The sequence below is a fragment of the Mesoplodon bidens genome (genome assembly GCF_964165515.1).
Source record: "Mesoplodon bidens genome assembly, chromosome: 8".
Classification (NCBI taxonomy): domain Eukaryota; kingdom Metazoa; phylum Chordata; class Mammalia; order Artiodactyla; family Ziphiidae; genus Mesoplodon; species Mesoplodon bidens.
In genome coordinates, this window is record NC_138165.1 from 45,668,567 (window position 1) to 45,688,946 (window position 20,380).

At 40.0% G+C, this 20,380-nt stretch overlaps 2 protein-coding genes across 3 annotated transcripts in view; one reads left to right on the plus strand and one right to left on the minus strand.

Annotated features, from left to right (window-relative positions):
• Positions 1–7,984: 7,984 nt before the first annotated feature.
• The window catches only part of NMI (N-myc and STAT interactor), a 63,470-nt gene continuing 51,074 nt past the window's right edge, over positions 7,985–20,380 (plus strand). For both annotated transcript variants that reach the window (XM_081243152.1, XM_081243153.1), the window contains exon 1: positions 7,985–8,069. The gene's annotated coding sequence lies outside the window, so the exon portion shown is untranslated. The remainder of the gene's footprint in view (positions 8,070–20,380) is intronic.
• On the minus strand, positions 10,294–10,908 carry LOC308621918 (programmed cell death protein 5). Its single transcript, XM_081242773.1, has one exon. The coding sequence runs from the start codon at positions 10,820–10,822 to the stop codon at positions 10,445–10,447; it is 378 nt and encodes a 125-aa protein (XP_081098899.1). The 5' UTR covers positions 10,823–10,908; the 3' UTR covers positions 10,294–10,444.

Below are 20,380 nucleotides of genomic sequence, written 5' to 3' on the forward strand. Positions count from 1 at the left end.
AGGGAAATATGGTGTTTTCTGAAAGCCTTTATACCTACCTAATACCCTGGCACTGCACGGCCAATGCTCAGAGATATTGATGGCCTTAGGGTCAAGGGGAGGCTGACACACATAAATCATGCTGTGGCATCCTTGAAAAGGAAGATAATATTGCATATAATGGGATGAAACATGGTAGCTAATCGCAATAAACACATTATCAGTTGGAGTCTTTAAACAAGGAATTATCTTTAAACAGTGTTAATATTTGGATGTGATAATCTTGCCAGGGCCAAAATGTTCTAAGCAGAGGAAAATACACATGTGGAAATTCAGAAACTGAAACAGCTGATTCCTTTGGAGAACAGCACGTTCTTCAGTTTAGCAGGGGAAAGGGGCATGGTAGGAGATGGGGAAGTGATCGGAAATGAGACCAGAGGGAGGCACGAGCCAAGTCTTCTTTGCAAACCTAAGGAGTTTGAATTTTTATCCTGAAGTTAGAGGGCATCTCTTAAGGGCCAAGAAACTGTCCACAGCATGTTTCTTTCCATAATTACTTCAACTTTCATGGCTCTTTTCAGGAGTTCTCTAGTTCATGAACTTCTATGACTCCTTGGTCCAATTAAATTCATTTATTTGAGAGAATTAAGGACTGCAATCTATTTTTTAAAATTTATTTATTTATTTATTTATGGCTGCATTGGGTCTTCGTTGCTGCATACGGGCTTTCTCTAGTTGAGGCAAGCAGGGGCTACTCTTCATTGCAGTGCGAGGGCTTCTCATTGCAGTGGCTTCTCTTGTTGTGGAGCACGGGCTCTAGGCGCACAGGCTTCAGTAGTTGTGGCACGTGGGCTCAGTAGTTGTGGCTCACGGGCTTAGTTGCTCTGTGACATGTGGGATCTTCCTGGACCAGGGCTTGAACCTGTGTCCCCTGCACTGGCAGGCAGATTCTTAACCACTGCACCACCAGGGAAGTCCCTGCAATCTGTTCTGAAGGAAGAGACTTTTTAATTTAATGGCAAAGCGTGTGTGTGTGTGTGTGTGTGTGTGTGTGTGTGTGTTTGTATTACCATATATTCAGTATACCTTGCCATTAGGTGCTATTGGGAGAATAAATAAATAGAAGTAAATATATACAAGACCACACACATATATACACATTTTTGAAATAATTATTTATTTACCTATGTTTCAATAGCACTCAATGCATAACATTAGATTTAAAAGTCTCCTCCATGAAGTAAGTCAGACAAAGACAAATATCGTATGGTATTGCTTATATGTGGAATCCATAAAACAAAAAAACAAAACACATACAAATGAACTTATTTACAATACAGAAACAGTCTCAGAGACTTAGAGCATGAACTTATGGTTACCAGGGGGGAAGGATGGGAGGGAGGGATAGTTAGGGAGTTTGGGATTGACATGTACACACTGCTATATTTAAAATGGATAACCAACAAGGACCTACTGTATACCACAGGGAACTCTGCTCAATATTATGTAACAATCTAAATGGGAAAAGAGTTTGAAAAAGAATAGATACATATATATGTATAACTGAATCACTTTGCTGTATACCTGAAACTAATTATGACATTGTTAATCACCTATACTCCAATATGAAATAAAATGTTTAAAAAAAGTCTCCTCCATAAGGAACAGATTGTAGCCCTTAACTCTCTTCCTTATAGAAATTCCACAGCAGCCACAAAATTAAAAAATTTAAGAGAAAAATGCATTCATAGAAGGACTAAAAATCAGGAAAACGCCATCATCAAGCAGCAATTTTGAAAAATTCCAAAGAGAAACAGATATGGTTAGCTAAGTAGAGGAAAATACATAAGCAGGAAAGTGCTTCTGCTAAAGGTGGGATTGGCTTCGGGATTGCTCTGAACACATAGCAGTGACTGTAAGGAATAGAAAGTGTCCCTTCAGCAATCGTTAGTATGACTGGGGAAGCATCCAGAGTGGTCAACCAGATCAGCCCTGGCCAGGCAAGAGGGAGACAGCAGAACTGTTCCCTCCTAACTAGAGCAGTGAGGGTGAGCACTTGGGCCAGAGGCAGGGCACTACGCTGGGGGACTTTTTTTTTTTTTTTTTTTTTTTTTTTTGTGGTACGCAGGCCTCTCACTGCTGTGGCCTCTCCCGCTGCGGAGCACAGGCTCTGGACGCGCAGGCCCAGCGGCCATGGCCCATGGGCCCAGCCGCTCTGCGGCATGTGGGATCCTCCTGGACCGGGGCACGAACCCGCATCCCCTGCATCGGCAGGCGGACTCTCAACCACTGTGCCACCAGGGAAGCTCCCTGGGTGACTTTTTACACTCAGAAAGGAGCTGGTATTTCCAGAAGATAAGCTACTGTAACATTCCCAATAGGCATCAGATTCAACTCTTTCCCAGCAATAACTGGTGCAGACTCTGTTGAACAGAAGCAGAATTCTCAGACAGGCAAATGTGGTATCTCAAAGACACGGAGGAACTGAAAAGCAAGCATCACCAACCATTAAAGGAATAATCACAACCGTGAAAGGGAAGCACTTAACTCAGCTAACATCTGTGGAAGTTGAATTTATAGAGCAAGAGGTAAGAGTGGGTTGTAACCATGAAACAAGAACAGAATATTATGAAAGAGATCCAATGAACAATGATGGTAATGAAAAATATGATAATTGAAACAAAACCTCAATAGATGAGCTGAATAGCAGAATGGAGACAACTGAAGACTGAATAAGACCTGGGATATAGAAAAGAGAAATTATCTCGAAGCCTAATAATGCAAAAGGACAGAAACATGAAAAGTATGAGAAACATTGAGAAATGTCTTATAGCCCCCTAGATTTCACATTTACTTAGGTAGATCCTAAAACAATGAGGTTGAATATATTCTTGTATGCTTATTGATCATTTGTATTTCTAGCTCTGGGACTCTCTTTTTGTGCTAGGCTGAACTACTAAAACCGGGTGGATTTTAAGGATTGGCAAGAATGGTGACTCAGACTTGTCTGAGATCAAGGATACAATATTGTAGGGATGCTCCTTTCTAATGCACCTCATAGTTATCATGAAAGCGTGTCTAAAGTTTGGTCATCTCTGCTACCTGTAAGAATGTGGAATTCCTCAGATCAGGAGGTCCCAGAACTGTGGGCTTGTTATCCCTTTTTGGCTTGGAGAGGAAGAAATGAAAGTCAGGAACATCAGCACTCATGAGTCTGCTTTATGATCATTTCAAGTACTACAAGGACATATTTCCATGTTTCATTTTTGCTGTGCCATTGGATCTGCTCAGAGTTTCAGTGCCAGAGACCTGCACATTGCTTTTCACACAACTTTTGCCATTTTTCATTGGGTGTTGATATTTGCCATTTCTAAATGTACCACATACATCTATGTTTCCCCTTCCTCCACCAGAAAACAATCTATTCAAAATTTTGTTCCCTCTCCCTCATGAAACCTTCCTTTATCCTCCACAGGTAGAATGAATTTCTCTCAGACTATCTTAAGAGTTCATTTTTATGATAACATTTTCTGAATCAAGAGTCAATTCAGGACATATCATTGGCACATCAGTAAGGTTTGTTGAGCAAATGAACAAATATATTCTTGAAAACAGCCCTGTTTTGGTAAAGCCCTGCCACAAACATAGTTATTCCATTGAATTCACCTTCAACCTCAGAAGCGTACCCATCATAATAATAATGATAACTTGTAAGAGAGAGACAGTGTGGTACTGAGAAGAGAACAGATTTGAAATCAGATGGATTAGCTCTATGACCCTGAGCATGTTTTTTGTTTTTTTCTTTTTTTTCTGAGCATGTTTTATCTCACTGAACTTCAGTTTACTTGTCTGTAATATGTGGGTAAATAGGTTGCAGGGTTCCTGTGAGATTTCTGTGAGCTAACACATGGGAAGTACCAGGCATATAACAGGCACTCAGTAAATGCCAATTCCCTTGGTGCTTTATAGCATATTTTTCAAAGAAGTCCACATTGATTATTCCATTGGAGTATCACAATCCAGGTGACATTCTTAATTTTGGAAAATTAGCTATGGTACATGACTACCGGTCCCAGAATATATAATTTGCAAATTAGAATAAAACATAAATCTGTATTTTAAAAGGTCTTCCATTTAAATTGTCATTATCCTTATATCTCTCCCCCTCACCAATAGAGCAGGGTGGAGATGGCAGCAGAGGTGCAAACCAACTGGCAACTGAATAACTTCAAATTCCCTCTCCCTCCCACTCTCCCTCCCTTCCTCCTCCTTCTTCTTCTCTTTCTCTGTCTGACACACACACACACGCACACACACACACACACACACGCACACACACACACACACACACACGGCTTGAGGAAATAAAGAGAAGAAAGACATTTCAAGAAATAGTGTACATTTAGGACTCTCCAAGTGGAATTTCCTCTCTTCCCCTTCTTGGCTTTTATCCCTCTCAGCTAGTCAAAGAAAATGTGCACAGCTGGATGTGAGAGGCGGGGGAGTCCTGTGTACTCTGACTGCTGGCCCATCCCCTCCTCTGCCTGGGATTTCCCAATTAAGAAGCGATGAGGAGATGGAAGAAGAAATTTTTAAGGGAGGACAGAGAAGTTTACTCTAAACCAGGGAAAAGGAAGCAGGGAGACTCAGAATGCAGGCAGACATCTACTGCTCTCTTTTCTTTTAGTTGATAACAGTTACTGCCAGCTGTTACTGCTGCATTCAGATCTTCCTGGGTTTTTAAAAAGTGTATCTCAGGGACTTCCCTGATGGTCCCGTGGGTAAGACTCTGCACTCCCAGTGCAGGGGGCCCGGGTTCGATCTCTGGTCGGGGAACTAGATGCCACATGCAAGCCACAACTAAGAGTCCGCATGCCTCAACTAAGAAGCCCACATACCACAGTGAAGATCCTGGATGCCGCAACTAAGACCCAGCACAGCCAAAAATAAATAATAAAATAAATATTTTTTAAAAACGTATCTCAAATTTTCCTTATTTCTGTCATCCTTCCTGGTGTGCTTGTGGTTATAGAAGTTCATTAGTAAAAGCGGCAAACATGACTTCTTTATTAAAATTGATTTTTTTTCAAAATAGTCAATATATTATAAAATAGTTATTTTATTCTTAAATATTTAATACAATTATAAGTGGTAGTGTGGCATCTCAGGCTACTTGCCACTACCAGCTCATGCCCACTCCTTGCTAACCTGGCTGCCCTTTTGCTTGGAACAAATTCCACTTTAGCTTCCTAAATATTTGTCTCTATGTCAGCCTTCTTGTTTCATCTTCTTTTTTGCCAGATTAGGGGGTTTTGGTGGTTGGGGGGGAGGGAGTGCTGCAGATAGGCAATTGTTTAACTTGTCTCTATGTTACGATTTTAAAAGCAATGTCAGGAACTGTCTCCCACCTCTCCAGACACATCAAAAGTCTCACTATTGATGAGTTATGCCTTTCCACGCTGCTGTGTTTTTGCATAGTGATATGTAACTCTGGAGAAGTGTGACTAACTTCTGAAATTTTTCTCTCTGACAGATGAACTTTTATTACTCTTCAAAATCCTATCCAAATGCCATCTCTTGTGAAATGATCTTTGCTTCTTTTGAGCAGTTTATTTCTTGAATCATTTCTACTTCTCTGTTCCCATAGTGCACGGAACACATTTCTACCATGCATACTATGGTATCCTTTTCATTTCTGTCTCCTCCGTGTAGACTGTGATGGGTCTGAATGTTTTAAGGACTTTTAATACATAATACCAGCTTGCTCTCTAGAAAGGTTTGCACTAATAAACACTCCACCATCAGTATGAGTACCATTTTTCTTCCACTCCAACAAACACTAGATAGAATAATTTTTTAAAGTTTTACTAATTTGGTAGACCAAAACTGGCATCTCATTATTATTCAAACTTACATCACATGTGGTGAAACACTGAACAATACATTTTGTGTAATAATGGCTATTTGTGTTTTGAACTAGTCATATTTTGAGCTCGATTCAATTCTGTTATTTTATTATTAAGCACTCCACCCACCCCAACCTCTTACCCCATTCTGTTTAGCCCTTCTGGGGATTATAGTACTTATTTGCAAAACATCGCACTATGGTGATCTGATTAAGTTACTTCATGGGAAAGTACTATTAAGGCCATAATATTTTCCTGGAAAATAGCAGTGCTGACTTAATTCTTTGTGGTTATCTCTGCCCAGTCACACTACTTCTGAATTACACATCACTACCAGTAAGTCCAATAAAAATTTATTCCAAATGAAGTATCACTAATAAATCTGGAAATAATTTGAAAAGTCCCTGGAATCAGTGGAAATATTTTTTATGCTAATAAAATTTTATAATATATTTTATGTATTTGTGTTGAAGAACCTTATCAGGGAAAGAGGAAGTGGATTTAGAAAATGGTTAGAAAGTTTGTCAGTACTTGATTTCACGTGAATTTTAATAGTTCCCTGTTAATGACAATAATGATAGTGAACTAACAATAACAGCAACAACAATAATAACTATGATATATTGAGTGTTTAAAAGGTGACGGGCATTGGGAATTCCCAGGCGGTACAGTGGTTAGAACTCTGCACTTTCACCGCCAAGGGCGCAGGTTCCATCCCTGGTTGGGGAACTAAGCTTCCAAGCCCAGCAGTGTGGGCAAAAAAAAAAAAAAAAAAATGATGGACATTATTCTAAAGGCTTTACACATTTTAGCAGATTTAGTCTTTATAACTTACTCTACCCATCTCCAGCCTACTCAGTTTCCTGAGAGCTGAGGTTTACAAACAACATTGTTGGAGTCACTTGCCATCTGGCCTTTAGGGTGTCTGGCCAGTGGGAAACAGGTAGGAGATTGGAGGGAGGCAAGAGGAGGGAGATTGGGGCCTATATTTCCTGGCCTCCTTCCCATCAGCCTGAGGCAATTATCCGCATCCTCTGCTAAAGGATGCAGCTCTTGTCTTGTAACCATTTGCGAGAATCTACCCTCTGCATGCTAGGAATTCATTCTTCCCTTTGTGCCCTGGTGGTAATAGGCTCTGCTCAAACCTTCACAGCCAGTTCCTTTATTAAAGCTTCTCCATTATCCTCCTGGAGTGCACTCTCTCTTTTCCGGCCAGGATCCTGGCTGATATGCTTGACTGATAATTTATAGAATTCTCAGTTAGAAATTATCCTCCTCAGAATTTTAATGACATCAAAGCTTCATTGCATCAAGCTTTCCAGTGTTGCTGTTGAGAAGTCTGATGATATTTTGATTCCTGAATTTCTTTCTCCCCAACCCCAGAATCTTGTTAAATCTTCTCTTTGTCCCTGGTGCTGTGAAATTTCATGAAGTTGTATGTTCTTCGAGAGACTTTCCCCACCATTGTTTTGGATGGTGGGCTCCTAGCATCTGGAATACTCAAATATTGGGAATTTTTCTTTTTTCTCTTTTTTTTTTGGCCAGCTGTGCAGCTTGCGGGATCTTAGTTCCCCAACCAGGCAGGGATCGAACCATGTCCCCTGCAGTGGAAACGTGGAGTCCTAACCACTGGACCATCAGGGAAGTCCCTTGGGAATTTTTCTTGATTATTTTGCTGCTTTCTCCTCTCTGTTTCTCAAGTTCTCCCTTTCTAGCATTCATATTACTGTATATTAGATGTTGGAACTTATTGTCTTATCCTCTAGTTTTCCTGATCTCTTCTTCTGTCTTTCACACTTGTCTTTTTTGTTTACTTTTTGAGAGATTTCCCTAACTTTATCTTCCAACACTTCTATTCAGTTTTTCATTTCTGCCATCATTCCTCTCCCTGCTCCACCCTCCAACCCCCTGAGATTGCTCTTCTTCCCCTGGAATGAACCCTTTTAAAGGTAGATATTTATATTTCATGGACGTACAGTCCTTTTGACTGTATAAGGATATTGGTTTGTTGGATTTTGAAATTTTCTTCTCTCTACTTAGTCTCTGTTGCCTCCAAGTCCCTTCTGTTCATTTGTCTTCATCACTGCTTTTTGTATTAGATGCTTTCTCAATTTCTGGTGACCCTTGAGTGTTTGCTCATACTTAAGAATTGGAAGTAAAAAAAGGAAGACCCAGAGTACACAGGTGAGTCTTGTTGGCCGGGATCTTCATTTTAGGGTGATTTGGCCGGGCTGTGTTGTTGTGAAAGGTAGCTTAAGTCTGAGCTCTTAGACTGGTCCTATTCCCCAGATAAGAATCTTCCAATAACTTGCTTGGAAGAGATAGTCTGGCTGCCATTACCTGGAAGCCGAGTGGGGAAAGAAACCAGGGCCTCATCATTCATTATGAAAATATCCACTTAATACCTCTGTTTTGAGTACATTACTTCTACTCTCTATTGTAACTGATCTTGGCCTGTCCAGAGATCCTCTATTTTGCCCTCTTCAAAGGGGGAAAACAACCCTTGAGTCTTCTATAGAAGGAGAAGAGCAGTGATTAAGCTGATCAGAGTTGGGGCATGGATCTGGGAGTTATGATGATAACTTGACACACTTTCAACCAATTCTCACATTTTTACCACTTATGCAAGTATATGACACTATCAATTTTTGAGCATTTTTCTTTTTCTCTACAGTGTAATGGTTACTTCTCAGATTCCCTCACTACTAAGACAGGATCAAGCTTCCTTGTTCTGCTAAGGTAGTTGCCACTCACGTCTGTTTTCTAGCATCCAAAATCTTCATATTAGATAAAGATCTTTTAAAATATATCCATTTAGTGTCATTTTAGTGGGATTTCAGGAAGGAGAGAATAGTAATGCATTTGTTAAATCCACCATGTTTACCTATTTAAACCTAATTATAACTTTCTATGGCTGAAAAAAAAGAGATCCATAATAACCTGTTGTTTGCCTTCTATATACTTTAAAACGCTTCCTTCCCCAATATGTGGCTGTTTATTGATTGCTAATGAAACAAGACCACTTTACAATTGTTGATACCGGTAAGATGTATTATTCTTATATGAAAACGAGTGATCTTGTGAAAAAGCAAGGTAACTCAAGAACTGTGCTCTGATATCACTGTGAGAATATCATATTAACAAGTTAATAATAGTCCACAATTTTGCCCTTAGCCATGGCCACCATGCAAACTGTGGCATTTTGTTCTAGCACTCTCATCTACCTTTTGAGAAATCTCCCAATACATGTATTTTCAGTGGGAGATAGTAGCCAACTTGGCCTTGACAGATTCAGGGGACACATGGCTTTGGATCTTCCTATTGGACACTGTCCTGCACTTTGTCATGCAAGGTTGTGAGGTCAGATCTATCACAGAGGCAGAGGCCTTGTCCTCTTAGGTGACCATTGCCATGATTTCTGTTGCTCAGCCTGGTCATACTGTCCACCCTGAGATTATTCCCATTTCTCAAGTGGGGCCATCTGGCCTCTCATCAATTCGGTCAGCCCTGATGACCTTCTAATAAATTTCTTTTTTGCTTAAGATAGCCAGCCATGATTCAGTCACTTGCAGACAAAACCCTTGACTGATAAACATGGCAACAAAAGGAAGGCTATTTGCAAGTGCCACCGGAGGCTGGATGCTGGGATGGATAGACACAAGTTCAACAAGTCTTCAGAAAATAAATTGAAAATTCTTGCCCCATTAGGAATGGATGGCCAGTATCCCCTGCCTATGAAAATGATGGTCGACTTTTTACAATCTCTGCTGCTTACAGTCTAAGAGTAGATCAATGCTCACTTCTGTGCCTCTAAAACCCCATGTTAGTTTTATCAGAGCCAAAGAAAATGACTCACTAATGAGCACCAGATTTGCCTTTGTCTAAAACGCCAAGAGAGTTGTTTAGTGATATGTGGGAATAATCCCTGAAAAATAGCATAAATCTAAAAGAGTCCGTAATAAATTAGGTGGGAAACAAAAGTCATTTTTGGTCGGCCAATATTATATTACTCCTATACATTCAGTTAAATACGTTCAATTTGACTTATAAGAGTTACTTGAGGTTGGCAGCAATCTAAAACGCACACACAACATCTTAAAATATTACAAGTACTAAAGAAATGCATGAAACGAGCTTAATGTAAAAATAATTTGAACAATACAGAAATATATAAAGTGAAACCAGAAAGGCCTCTTCCCTAATCCTCATTCTCCCCAATCTACCTCCAATCCCATTCCCTCGCCATACGTAATATATATGTTATTCCTACATATCTCTACACACCTTTGTAGATCTACACATTTTTACATGTTTGTAACCTTATTATACGTATCACTCTGTGACATGTTTTCATTTATCCAATACATCTTAGTGATCTTTTCATGTAAATACATATAGATCTCCTCCATTCTTTTTTTTTTTTTTGCATAACAAGTTTATTTTTAAAAGGCATATAGACAGTAAACAAAGTAAACATCCCATCGAGATCTTAAACTTCAGCCAAGTGTTATCTGTCCTAGAATTGCTCCATTAAGTTCCAGTCTCTAGACGTCTTAAATTCAATAATCGTCATCTTCATCAGAGTCCATTACTTTTCTTCTGCTGAATTTAACTGTTGTTTTCTTTTCTGTTTGTTGGCTTACTTTTTCGAGGATTTCTATTAAACCTTGTTCTGATACCTTCCCACTTAGTTGTCCATACCGTGCCATCTGTATAAGGTAATTCTCTACTGCTTTAGTTTTCTCAGGCTTTACAAGTGCTAAGTTACTTAATCGGGCCCGGGCTGACTGATCCAGAACTTGGGCTAAGATACTGTTCCTCATTTCTGCTTCCCTTTGCTTTGCTTCCTGTTGTGCTACATCGCCAGGGTCCCCGTGCTTCGCCTGCAGCTCGGCCAGCCTGTGCTTCCTCAGCGCCTCGAGCTCCTCCTCCGCCATGGTGCGGCTGTCCGGAGAGAGCAGCCGCGGCCACGCTCCAGCCCACTCAAGAGACCGCTGGCAGCCCCTCAGCGTGCCCACCGCCCTCCCCACTCCTCCATTCTTTTTAATGATTACAGAGTATAAATAATATGGCTAGGGCTTCCCTGGTGGCGCAGTGGTTGAGAGTCCGCCTGCCGATGCAGGGGACATGGGTTCGTGCCCCGGTCCGGGAAGATCCCACATGCTGCGGAGCGGCTGGGCCCGTGAGCCATGGCCACTGAGCCTGTGCGTCCGGAGCCTGTGCTCCGCAACGGGAGAAGCCACAACAGTGAGAGGCCTGCGTACCACAATAATAATAATAATATGGCTAAATACAATTAACTTGGTGAGTCCCACATTTATGAACTTCTGTTGTTTTGATTTTTCTCTATACAAACAACGCTAACATGGATATCCTGTGTTTTATATTTCTATATGCATTTAAGTTTTCTGTATGATAAACTATTCCCAGCAGTAGAATTGTTGGTTAAAGGCTGTGCATGTTTAACACTTTGAAAGATCCTGCCCCCCCAAAAGATCTGCTATGACTTTAATTTGCATTTCTATGTTTACTAGTGGGTTTGAGCATCTTCATTCATGTCTTTGTTTGTGAAATTAACTGTTTATACTATTTGTGCACTTTCCTGTTGGGTTGGTTATCTCTTTCTTGTTGATTTGATTGAAAAACATATTTATAATGAACCATGTTCATTCTGTGCAGTAGAAGTCTGTAAACAAATGGCAGTTTTACCTCCTTACCCGCATTTGCCTTAATTGAAGCAATATAAAAACCTAATGGCTTACTCAACTTTTTAAACTGCAATGTCAAGGAGTCAATCAGTGCCAGCCATAGGCATTAGTCCAACTTGTACTATATGTCACAAAGTAATTTAAAAAGACAAAAATATGACTGAAATAGTATTCTCTAGATAGCTCTTTTAAATTATATACATTTAATTAATTTAAAAATTAGGGTATTTGGAGACCTAGATAAATTTATTCTAAAATTTATATGGAAAGGCACAGTCCCAAAATAACTAAAAGCATCTTGAGGAAGATGAATAAAGTGGGAGGAATCACTCTATCTGATATTATGGCCTACCAAGTAGCTATAGTGATCAAGGCAATGTGGTACTAGCCGAGGGGTAGACACACAGATAAATAGAAGCCAGAAATAGACTCACAGAAATATGTCCAACTAATTTTTTTAAAATAAATTTATTTATTTTATTTATTTTATTTATTTTATTTTGGGCTGCGTTGGGTCTTCGTTGCTGCGCGCAGGCTTTCTCTAGTTGCAGTGCGCGGGCTTCTCATTGCAGTGGTTTCTCTTGTTGCGGAGCATGGGCTCTAGGTGCACAGGCTTCAGTACTTGTGGCTTACGGGTTCTAGAGCGCAGGCTCAGTAGTTGTGGCGCATGGGCTTAGTTGCTCTGCAGCATGTGGGATCTTCCTGGACCAGGGCTCAAACCCATGTCCCCTGCATTGGCAGGCGGATTCTTAACCACTGTGCCACCAGGGAAGCCCTGTCCAACTAATTTTTGACAAACATGAAACAGTAATTCAATTGAGGAAAAACAGGAATAGACTTTTGTTACTGAACTAGGCTTGTTTTGCCTGATGCACAACAAGGTTTGCAGCAAAGAGAGGGTTTATTCGCGAGGCAGACCGAGGGAGGAGAGACAGGAGGACAAATCTCAAATCCGCCTGCCCGAAGGCTGGGGGCTTGGAGCATTTATAGGGTAAAGAATAAAGAAACAGGGTAGTCTGAGGTATAGGGAGCGTGGGGAGTGTGAGGAAAGGTGACTGGGAAAAGGTGTAATAATCGTGGTTCTGTACAAGCATGACTAAGCTATAGGCCTCTGCACATCCCAGAGGTCACCGAGAGGACACTTTTGTGGGCCCAGTTGAAGGGTTGGTGGTCCCATCCAGTCTTAACCAGCTCAGCTGGAACTAGACACAGCTGACTCTTGGCTTAACTCAAACTACCTGCAGCTGACTCCAAGTTTGTGGAATGATTACTCAGGCAAACATCTTTCTGTTCAGGCTATGTGCAGCTTGGAGGACATGCAAGTCTTTTGTAGCAATAATTAAAATCCCTTGATTAGTGAAGGCATGTTATAGGGGAAATGGATTTAACTAATGACTATCCCCAAAATGGTGCTAGAGCAACTGGATATCCATAGGTCAAAAAAGGAACCGAGACTTAAACCTCACATCTTATTAAAAATTAACTCAAATGGATTATGTACTCAAAGGCAAAATGTAAAACCAAACTTTTAGGGAAAAAACAAAACAAGAACAAAAATATGAGAAAACCTTCAGAATCTAAGACCAGGCAGAGACTTTAGGATCAAAGGACTAGGTCTTAGATTGGACCCTAAAACACTATCTGTAAAAATGAAAAACTAGTAAATTGGCCCTCATCAAAATGAAAAAATTTTTTCCTTTGCTCTAGGAAAAATGCTGTTAACAGGATGAAAAGGCAAGCTACAAACTGGGAGAAAACTTTGGAATTCATATATCTGACAAAGGACTAGTATCTAGAATAGATAAAGAACTCTCAAAACTCAATAGTAAAAAACCAAATAATCCAATTAGAAAAATAGGCAAACTTATGAACAGAATGTATAACTCACTGAAGGAAGTAGATAGTTGGCAAATAAGCACATTTAGATGTTCAACATCATTAGCCATTAGAAAATACAAATTTATGGGCTTCCCTGGTGGCACAGTGGTTAAGAATCTGCCTGCCAAAGCAAGGGACACAGGTTCGAGCCCTGGCTGAGGAAGATCCCACATGCCGCGGAGCAACTAAACCCATGTGCCATAACTACTGAGCCTGAGCTCTAGAGCCCATGAGCCACAACTACTGAGCCCACGTGCCACAACTACTGAAGCCCTGAGCCTAGAGCCCATCCTCTGAAACAAGAGGAGCCATGACAATGAGAAGCCCGGGCACTGCAACAAAGAGTAGCCCCCGCTCACTGCAACTAGAGAAAGCCCGCGCACAGCAACGAAAACCCAACACAGCCAAAAATAAATAAATAAATAAATTTATTTTTTAAAAAAAGAAAATACAAATTTAAAACTGCAATGAAATATCACTATACATCTATCAGAATGACTATAATTAAAAATAATGACAACACCAAATGCTGATGAGAATGCATATAAACTGGAATGCTCATACATTGCTGGTAGGAATATAAAATGGTAAGCCCATTCTGAAAACAGATTGGTGGTATCTTATAAAATTAAACATGCAAAGACAACCCTCAGAATGGGAGAAAATATTTGCAAAGTCTGATAAGGATCTAGTATCCAAAATATATAAAGAACTCTTACAACTCATCAATAAAAAGGCAACCCAAGTTAAAATATGAGAAAAGCATCTGAACAGACATTTCTCCAAAGAAGATATACAAATGGCCAATAAGCACATGAAAAGATGCTCAATATCACTAGTGATCAGAGAAATGCAAATCAAAACCACGATGAGATACCACTTCATACCTACTAGGATGGCTAGAATTAAAAAGTCAGATAATAACAAGTGTTGATGAGGATGTGGAGAAATCAGAACCTTTATAACACTGCTGGTGAGAATGACAAATGGTGCAGCCACCTTGGAAAACAAGGTGGCTGCACCATTTGAAGTTCCTCAAAAATTTAAACATGGAGTTACCATATGACCCAGCAATTCCACTCCCAGGTATATGCCCAAGAGAAATGCATATATATGCTCATGCAAAAACTTGTACATGGATGTTCATAGCAGCATTATCCATATAGCAAAAGATAGGAACAAGCCAAATGTCCATCAGCTGATGAGTGGATCAACAAAATGTGCTGTATCTATATAATGGAATATTATTCAGCCATAAAAGGAACAAAGTACTGATACTTGTTAGAACATGAATGAACCTTGAAAACATGCTCAGTGAAAGAAGCCAGTCGCAAAACCTCCACATAATTACACATATATGAAATGTCCAGAAGGGGCAAATATAGAGATAGAAATTAGATTAGTGATTGTTTAGGATTGGAGGGTTGGGGAGACTGGGGAATGATAGCCTAGGGATGTGGGGTATCTTTTTTTTTTTTTTTTTTTTTGAGGTATGCAGGCCTCTCACAGTTGTGGCCTCTCCCGTTGCAGAACACAGGCTCCGGACGTGCAGGCTCAGCGGCCATGGCTCACGGGCCCAGCGGCTCCGCGGCATGTGGGATCTTCCCAGACCAGGGCACGAACCCCTGTCCCCTGCATTGGCAGGCAGACTCTCAACCACTGCGCCACCAGGGAAGCCCTGGGGTATCTTTTTGAGGTGATGAAAATGTTTTAAAATTAATTGTACTGATGGTTGCACAACTCTGTGAATACACTAAAAATCATTGAGTTGTACACTTTAAATGGGTGAACTATATTTCAATAAAACTGTCACAAAAAATACCTAAACATTCAACCACTATATGGCCCCAAAATTGTACTCTTGGGCACTTATCTTAGAGAAATGGGAAGTGTATGTCACTTAAAAATCTGTACCAAAATGTTCATTGCAGCTTTATTTGTAAGAGCCAAACCCAGAAAGAACACTGATGTCCTTCAAACAAACTGTGACACATCTATTCCTTGGAGTACTACTCAGGAATAAAAAAGAATGAATTATTGTGAATCACAGACACTTGGACAAACCTCCAGGGAATTATGCTGAATGAATAAATCGAATCCCCAAAGTTCACATACTGTATGATTTCATTTATAAAAAAATTCTCTAATGACAAAATTATAGAAATGGAGAACTAATTAGCCATTTCCAGGGGTCAGGGGGTGGGGTCAGGGGAGGCAGAGGGAGGTGGGTATGGCTATAAAAGGGCAATGTGAGGAATCTTTGTGGTGAGGGGCCTGTCCGTTTCTTGACTGTATCAATGTCAGTAACCTGGTTGCGATGTTGTTGTACCATAGTTTTGCAAGACGTTCTCATTGAGGGAAACTGGGTAAAGGGAATATGGGATCCTTCTGTATTATTTCTTACAACTGCATGTGAACCTATAATTTTCTCGAAATTAAAAGTTTAATTAAAGAAAAAAGACTAGGCACAACGAGGGCAGGAGTTTTGTATAATATTTAACAGAAAAATCGATTAGTAAAAAAATTATGGTAGATATCTTCAAGTCAACTGTATATTCAGAAAAGTTCCTTCTTGGAAAGGAAGCATTCATTTCAACACCTTAATTTCTTTTAATTAAATTAATTTTTTATTTTTTTTGGCTGTGCCATGTGGCTTGCGGGATCTTAGTTCCCCGACCAGGGATTGAACTCGGGCCCTCAGCAGGACCACCTAACCACTGGATCACCAGGGAATTCCCTAAATTTAATTTTAAATTTTTATCAGACTTTTAAAAGTCAGACAGTTCTAGGGGCTTCCCTGGTGGTGCAGTGGTTAAGAATCCACCTGCCAATGCAGGGGACACGGGTTCGAGCCCTGGTCTGAGATCTCACATGCCGCAGAGCAACTAAGCTTGTGCAGCACAACTACTGAGCCTGAGCTATAGAGCCCGCGAGTGACAACTACTGAGCCTGCATGCCACAACTACTGAAGCCCACGTGCCTAGAGCCCATGCCCCACAACAAGGGAAGCCACTGCAATATGAAGCCCACGCGCCTCAACGAAGAGTAGCCCCTGCTCACTGCAACTAGAGAAAGCCTGTGCGCAGCAATGAAGACCCAGTGCAGCCAAAAATAAATAAATTAAATAAAATTTTAAAAAAAGTTAAAATAAAAAGTCAGACAGTTCTATAAGACAAAATATAGAGATCTTTTGCCTGACCTCTCTTTAATCTAATCTGCCCCACCCCTTCAATTCCATTTTAGATACTTTCAGTAGTTTCTTTAGGTATTTACCTCTGCCTTTCTATTATAAAATGCTTATACTACCATTTCTAAAGCTTTTACTTTTAGTTATTATCCATTGATTTTCTACCATAAAAAATCAGGATTTAGGGGCTTCCCTGGTGGCGCAGTGGTTGAGAGTCCGACTGCCGATGCGGGGGGCATGGGTTCGTGCCCCAGTCCGGGAGGATCCCACGTGCCACGGAGCGGCTGGGCCCGTGAGCCATGGCCGCTGAGCCTGCGCGTCCAGAGCCTGTGCTCTGCAACGGGAGAGGCCACAGCAGTGAGAGGCCTGCGTACCACAAAAAATAAATAAATAAATAAATAAATAAATAAATAAATAAGGATTTAGCTCTCGTATCTCCTTCCTATCATCTCCACACTTCCCCACCCTCATCCTCCCAATATAATTATACCATAAATATAAACAAATATTTAAGTGCTTACACTATTGTGACTATGTAAATACTCTCCTTAGCTGAGCCAGGTAGTATACTGTGGTTAAATATCCATTCTTGTACACGGTGGATATTTTCTCTGAAGATAACATCAATACTTGCCTTTTTTCCTGTTTGTTTAGTTTTCTCTGTATATATTGTTATTTCAGCTCTAAACTTCCCACAGAATAATAAGGCTGCTTTCAATATAGGCAAACATATTAACTAAACTATCTGTTCAAATTTGCTTGGAGACATCTCTGCTAAAGCCGTCTGCAGAGGAGGGAAGGTCTGTTACCTGGCTGTGCAGGGGTGGTGAGGAGATCTAGTGGTCGAACTGCTTTTATGCAAGCCACCAACCTCTTGTTTTCAGCCTCATCTGTTTCCCACATTCAGAGACAACTTGTGGCTCTAATTTCTGGGCTTTGAAGGATTTGGCAGCCTAATCAGCATGCTTCTTGGCATCCTCCATCCTCCCTCTTACTGCACATTTCATTTCTTCTTCCTCTAAGTCAGTTATCCTAAGTCTGTTTTGTTAATGTCTCTTAGCTATTATCTCCTCTCCCATCCTCACTATGCTTGTAAATTTTTGAGGTTTTCTTTTAAAAATTTTTTTACCATGATTTCAGTGAGATTTTTGGGTAAGGACAATGAGGGTCAATAGGTGTTTTGCTTTGCCATATTTGAATGGCAGTCCAAACTTTTTGCATTCTAATATGAATATAAATGGTGATTGCTTCCCAATGATCAAGCTTATGGAACGCCTACATTCTTAGGGCATCAGAAGACAACCGTGGCTCTGCCTGCTAATTGTTCTCCACAGATTTCTGGCCAATGGAAAGTAAAAAACTGATGAATACTAATTCTGCTACCTGGCACATAGACATGGACAACGTGGATGAAGGAAGCACCCTAGAGATGGCAGAGCAACAAAATAAAGAATCTGGATCCTTGACACTATGATGCTCTCACATACTTGTGCTTGGAAAATTATGTGGGAGAGAAGTTTACTTTAACTTCTGTCTTATACAAACTTCTCTCATTGCTTTTTATTTAGTTATTTGGTTGGTTTACTGCCACCAAACCAGTATCTTACATAATGAACACAATATTTTTTGCTAAGAAAATCAAGTATATGAGAACAATCATGAAGAGGAAGGCAGAAAAAGAGAGGGAGAAAGATAAAAGAAATATTAAGAATAAGTTTTTCCAGAAAAAAAGAGGATAAGCATATGGGAGGTGGGGCAGTGTGGTAGAAATGAGTCAAGTGGAGAGTGGGAAGCCCTTGGGGTCATAGAGACCTAAGAGAAACCCATCTCTGTCATTCATGGGCTCTGTGGGGCACAGTAGCTTACCCATCACAGCAGCACAGTACCATTCTTGGGCAATTCACTCAGCTAGAGTGTAGCTGGAAAGGTGTTTTTAGAGAAAACTGATGGGGGAGAGGCTTTCAACTACTCTTACTCGTATTGTGGGCTTCCTCCACTATTGCTACCATTCCTACTTGTTCCTAGGAAAATAAATGGTGAAATGAAAAAATCTAAATAAAAGAAGTAAAATTTAAAATAATTAATATTACAGAAACAAAGAAAATATCTGAAGGATAACTTTAATCAGATTTTAAACTCTGGAATAAAAAGATTAAAATCAGTTAAAAATGAAAATATGTCATGATATAAAAATAGAAATTAGATAAATTGAAAGATAGAAACTACAAAGTTAATTAAATCAGAATAAATTATAAATACAATTTTTAAAACAATGTAAATGTGCCATGGTATATCCTCAGTAATAAAGAGTAAAATCATAGTTGGAAAAAAATGTTTTTCCTATGAGTGATTTTATTTTATTATTATTATTTTTTAAATTTATTTAATTTATTTATTTGGCTGCGTTGGGTCCTTGTTTCTGCGCGAGGGCTTTCTTTAGTTGCGGTGAGCGGGGGCCACTCTTCATCGTGCTGCGCGGGCCTCTCACTGTTACGGCCTCTCCCGTTGCAGAGCACAGGCTCCAGACGTGCAGGCTCAGTAGTTGTGGCTCACGGGCCTAGTCGCTCCGCGGCATGTGGGATCTTCCCAGACCAGGGCTTGAACCCGTGTCCTCTGCATTGGCAGGCAGATTCTCAACCACTGCGCCACCAGGGAAGCCCTGATTTTATACTTCATTAAAATAAAACATCACTCCTTTAAAATTTAGAGTATGAAAATTCTCATTCTGCTTTTAGAAATCTTTCTAAAAAGATCTCTGTGCACCATGTAACTTCGATTTTTTTCTTTAATATAAAAATATTGGAGAAAAATAGCATCACGTTCTACTTGGTAGCTGACTAATCTTAGGTTTATTTTTATTATTAGTGAAAAATAGAACTCTTTCTTCCATTCTTATATCTTAGTCAGACATGATATCATGCAAGCTGATTACATTAAAATAGTTTTTCTCTGGTGATTCATCATCTTTCTCATTTCTTGCACCACCATGTCTAAGTTCTTGGGTTGGAAGAAGATGACGTTAGACTGATATGTTTTATTTAACATTGATTAAAAGAGTTCAGATAATTGACATTACAACTTTTGTTGTTAAGAACTAAGCCTAGATTACTTTTATTTTTATTTATTTCTTTATTTCTTTAATTTATTTTTGGCTATGTTGGGTCTTCGTCGCTGCGCGCAGGCTTTCTTTAGTTGCGGAGAACGGGGGCTACTCTTCATTGTGGTGTATGGGCTTCTCATTGTGGTGGCTTCTCTTGTTGCAGAGCATGGGCTCTAGGTGTGCAGGCTTCAATAGTTGAGGCATGCAGCCTCAGTAGTTGTGGCTTGTGGGCTCTAGAGCACAGGCTCAGTAGTTAAGGCGCACGGGCTTAGTTGCTCCACGGCATGTGGGATTTTCCCGGACCAAGGCTTGAACGTGTGTCCCTTGCATTGGCAGGCAGATTCTTAACCACTGCGCAACCAAGGAAGTCCTAGATTACTTTTTAAAGATGTATGTTTATTTTTGCTTTATTATTCTTTTCTTTTCTTTTCTTTTCTTTTTTTATTATTCTTTTAATGGAGGTATAATTTACATAAAATGCACAGACCTTAGATGTCTTCTTCAATGAGTTTTGACAAAACAAGACACAGAACATTTTCAGCTCCACAGAACTCTTCCTGATGCTCATTTCCAGGCAATACCCTTCAAACATCCTGCGTTAAACATTGTTCTAATTTCTGTC

What these genes read in the sequence shown, in the direction of transcription:
- LOC308621918 (XM_081242773.1), bottom strand. Translation starts at nt 10,822, where the DNA reads ATGGCGGAGGAGGAGCTCGAGGCGCTGAGGAAGCACAGGCTGGCCGAG.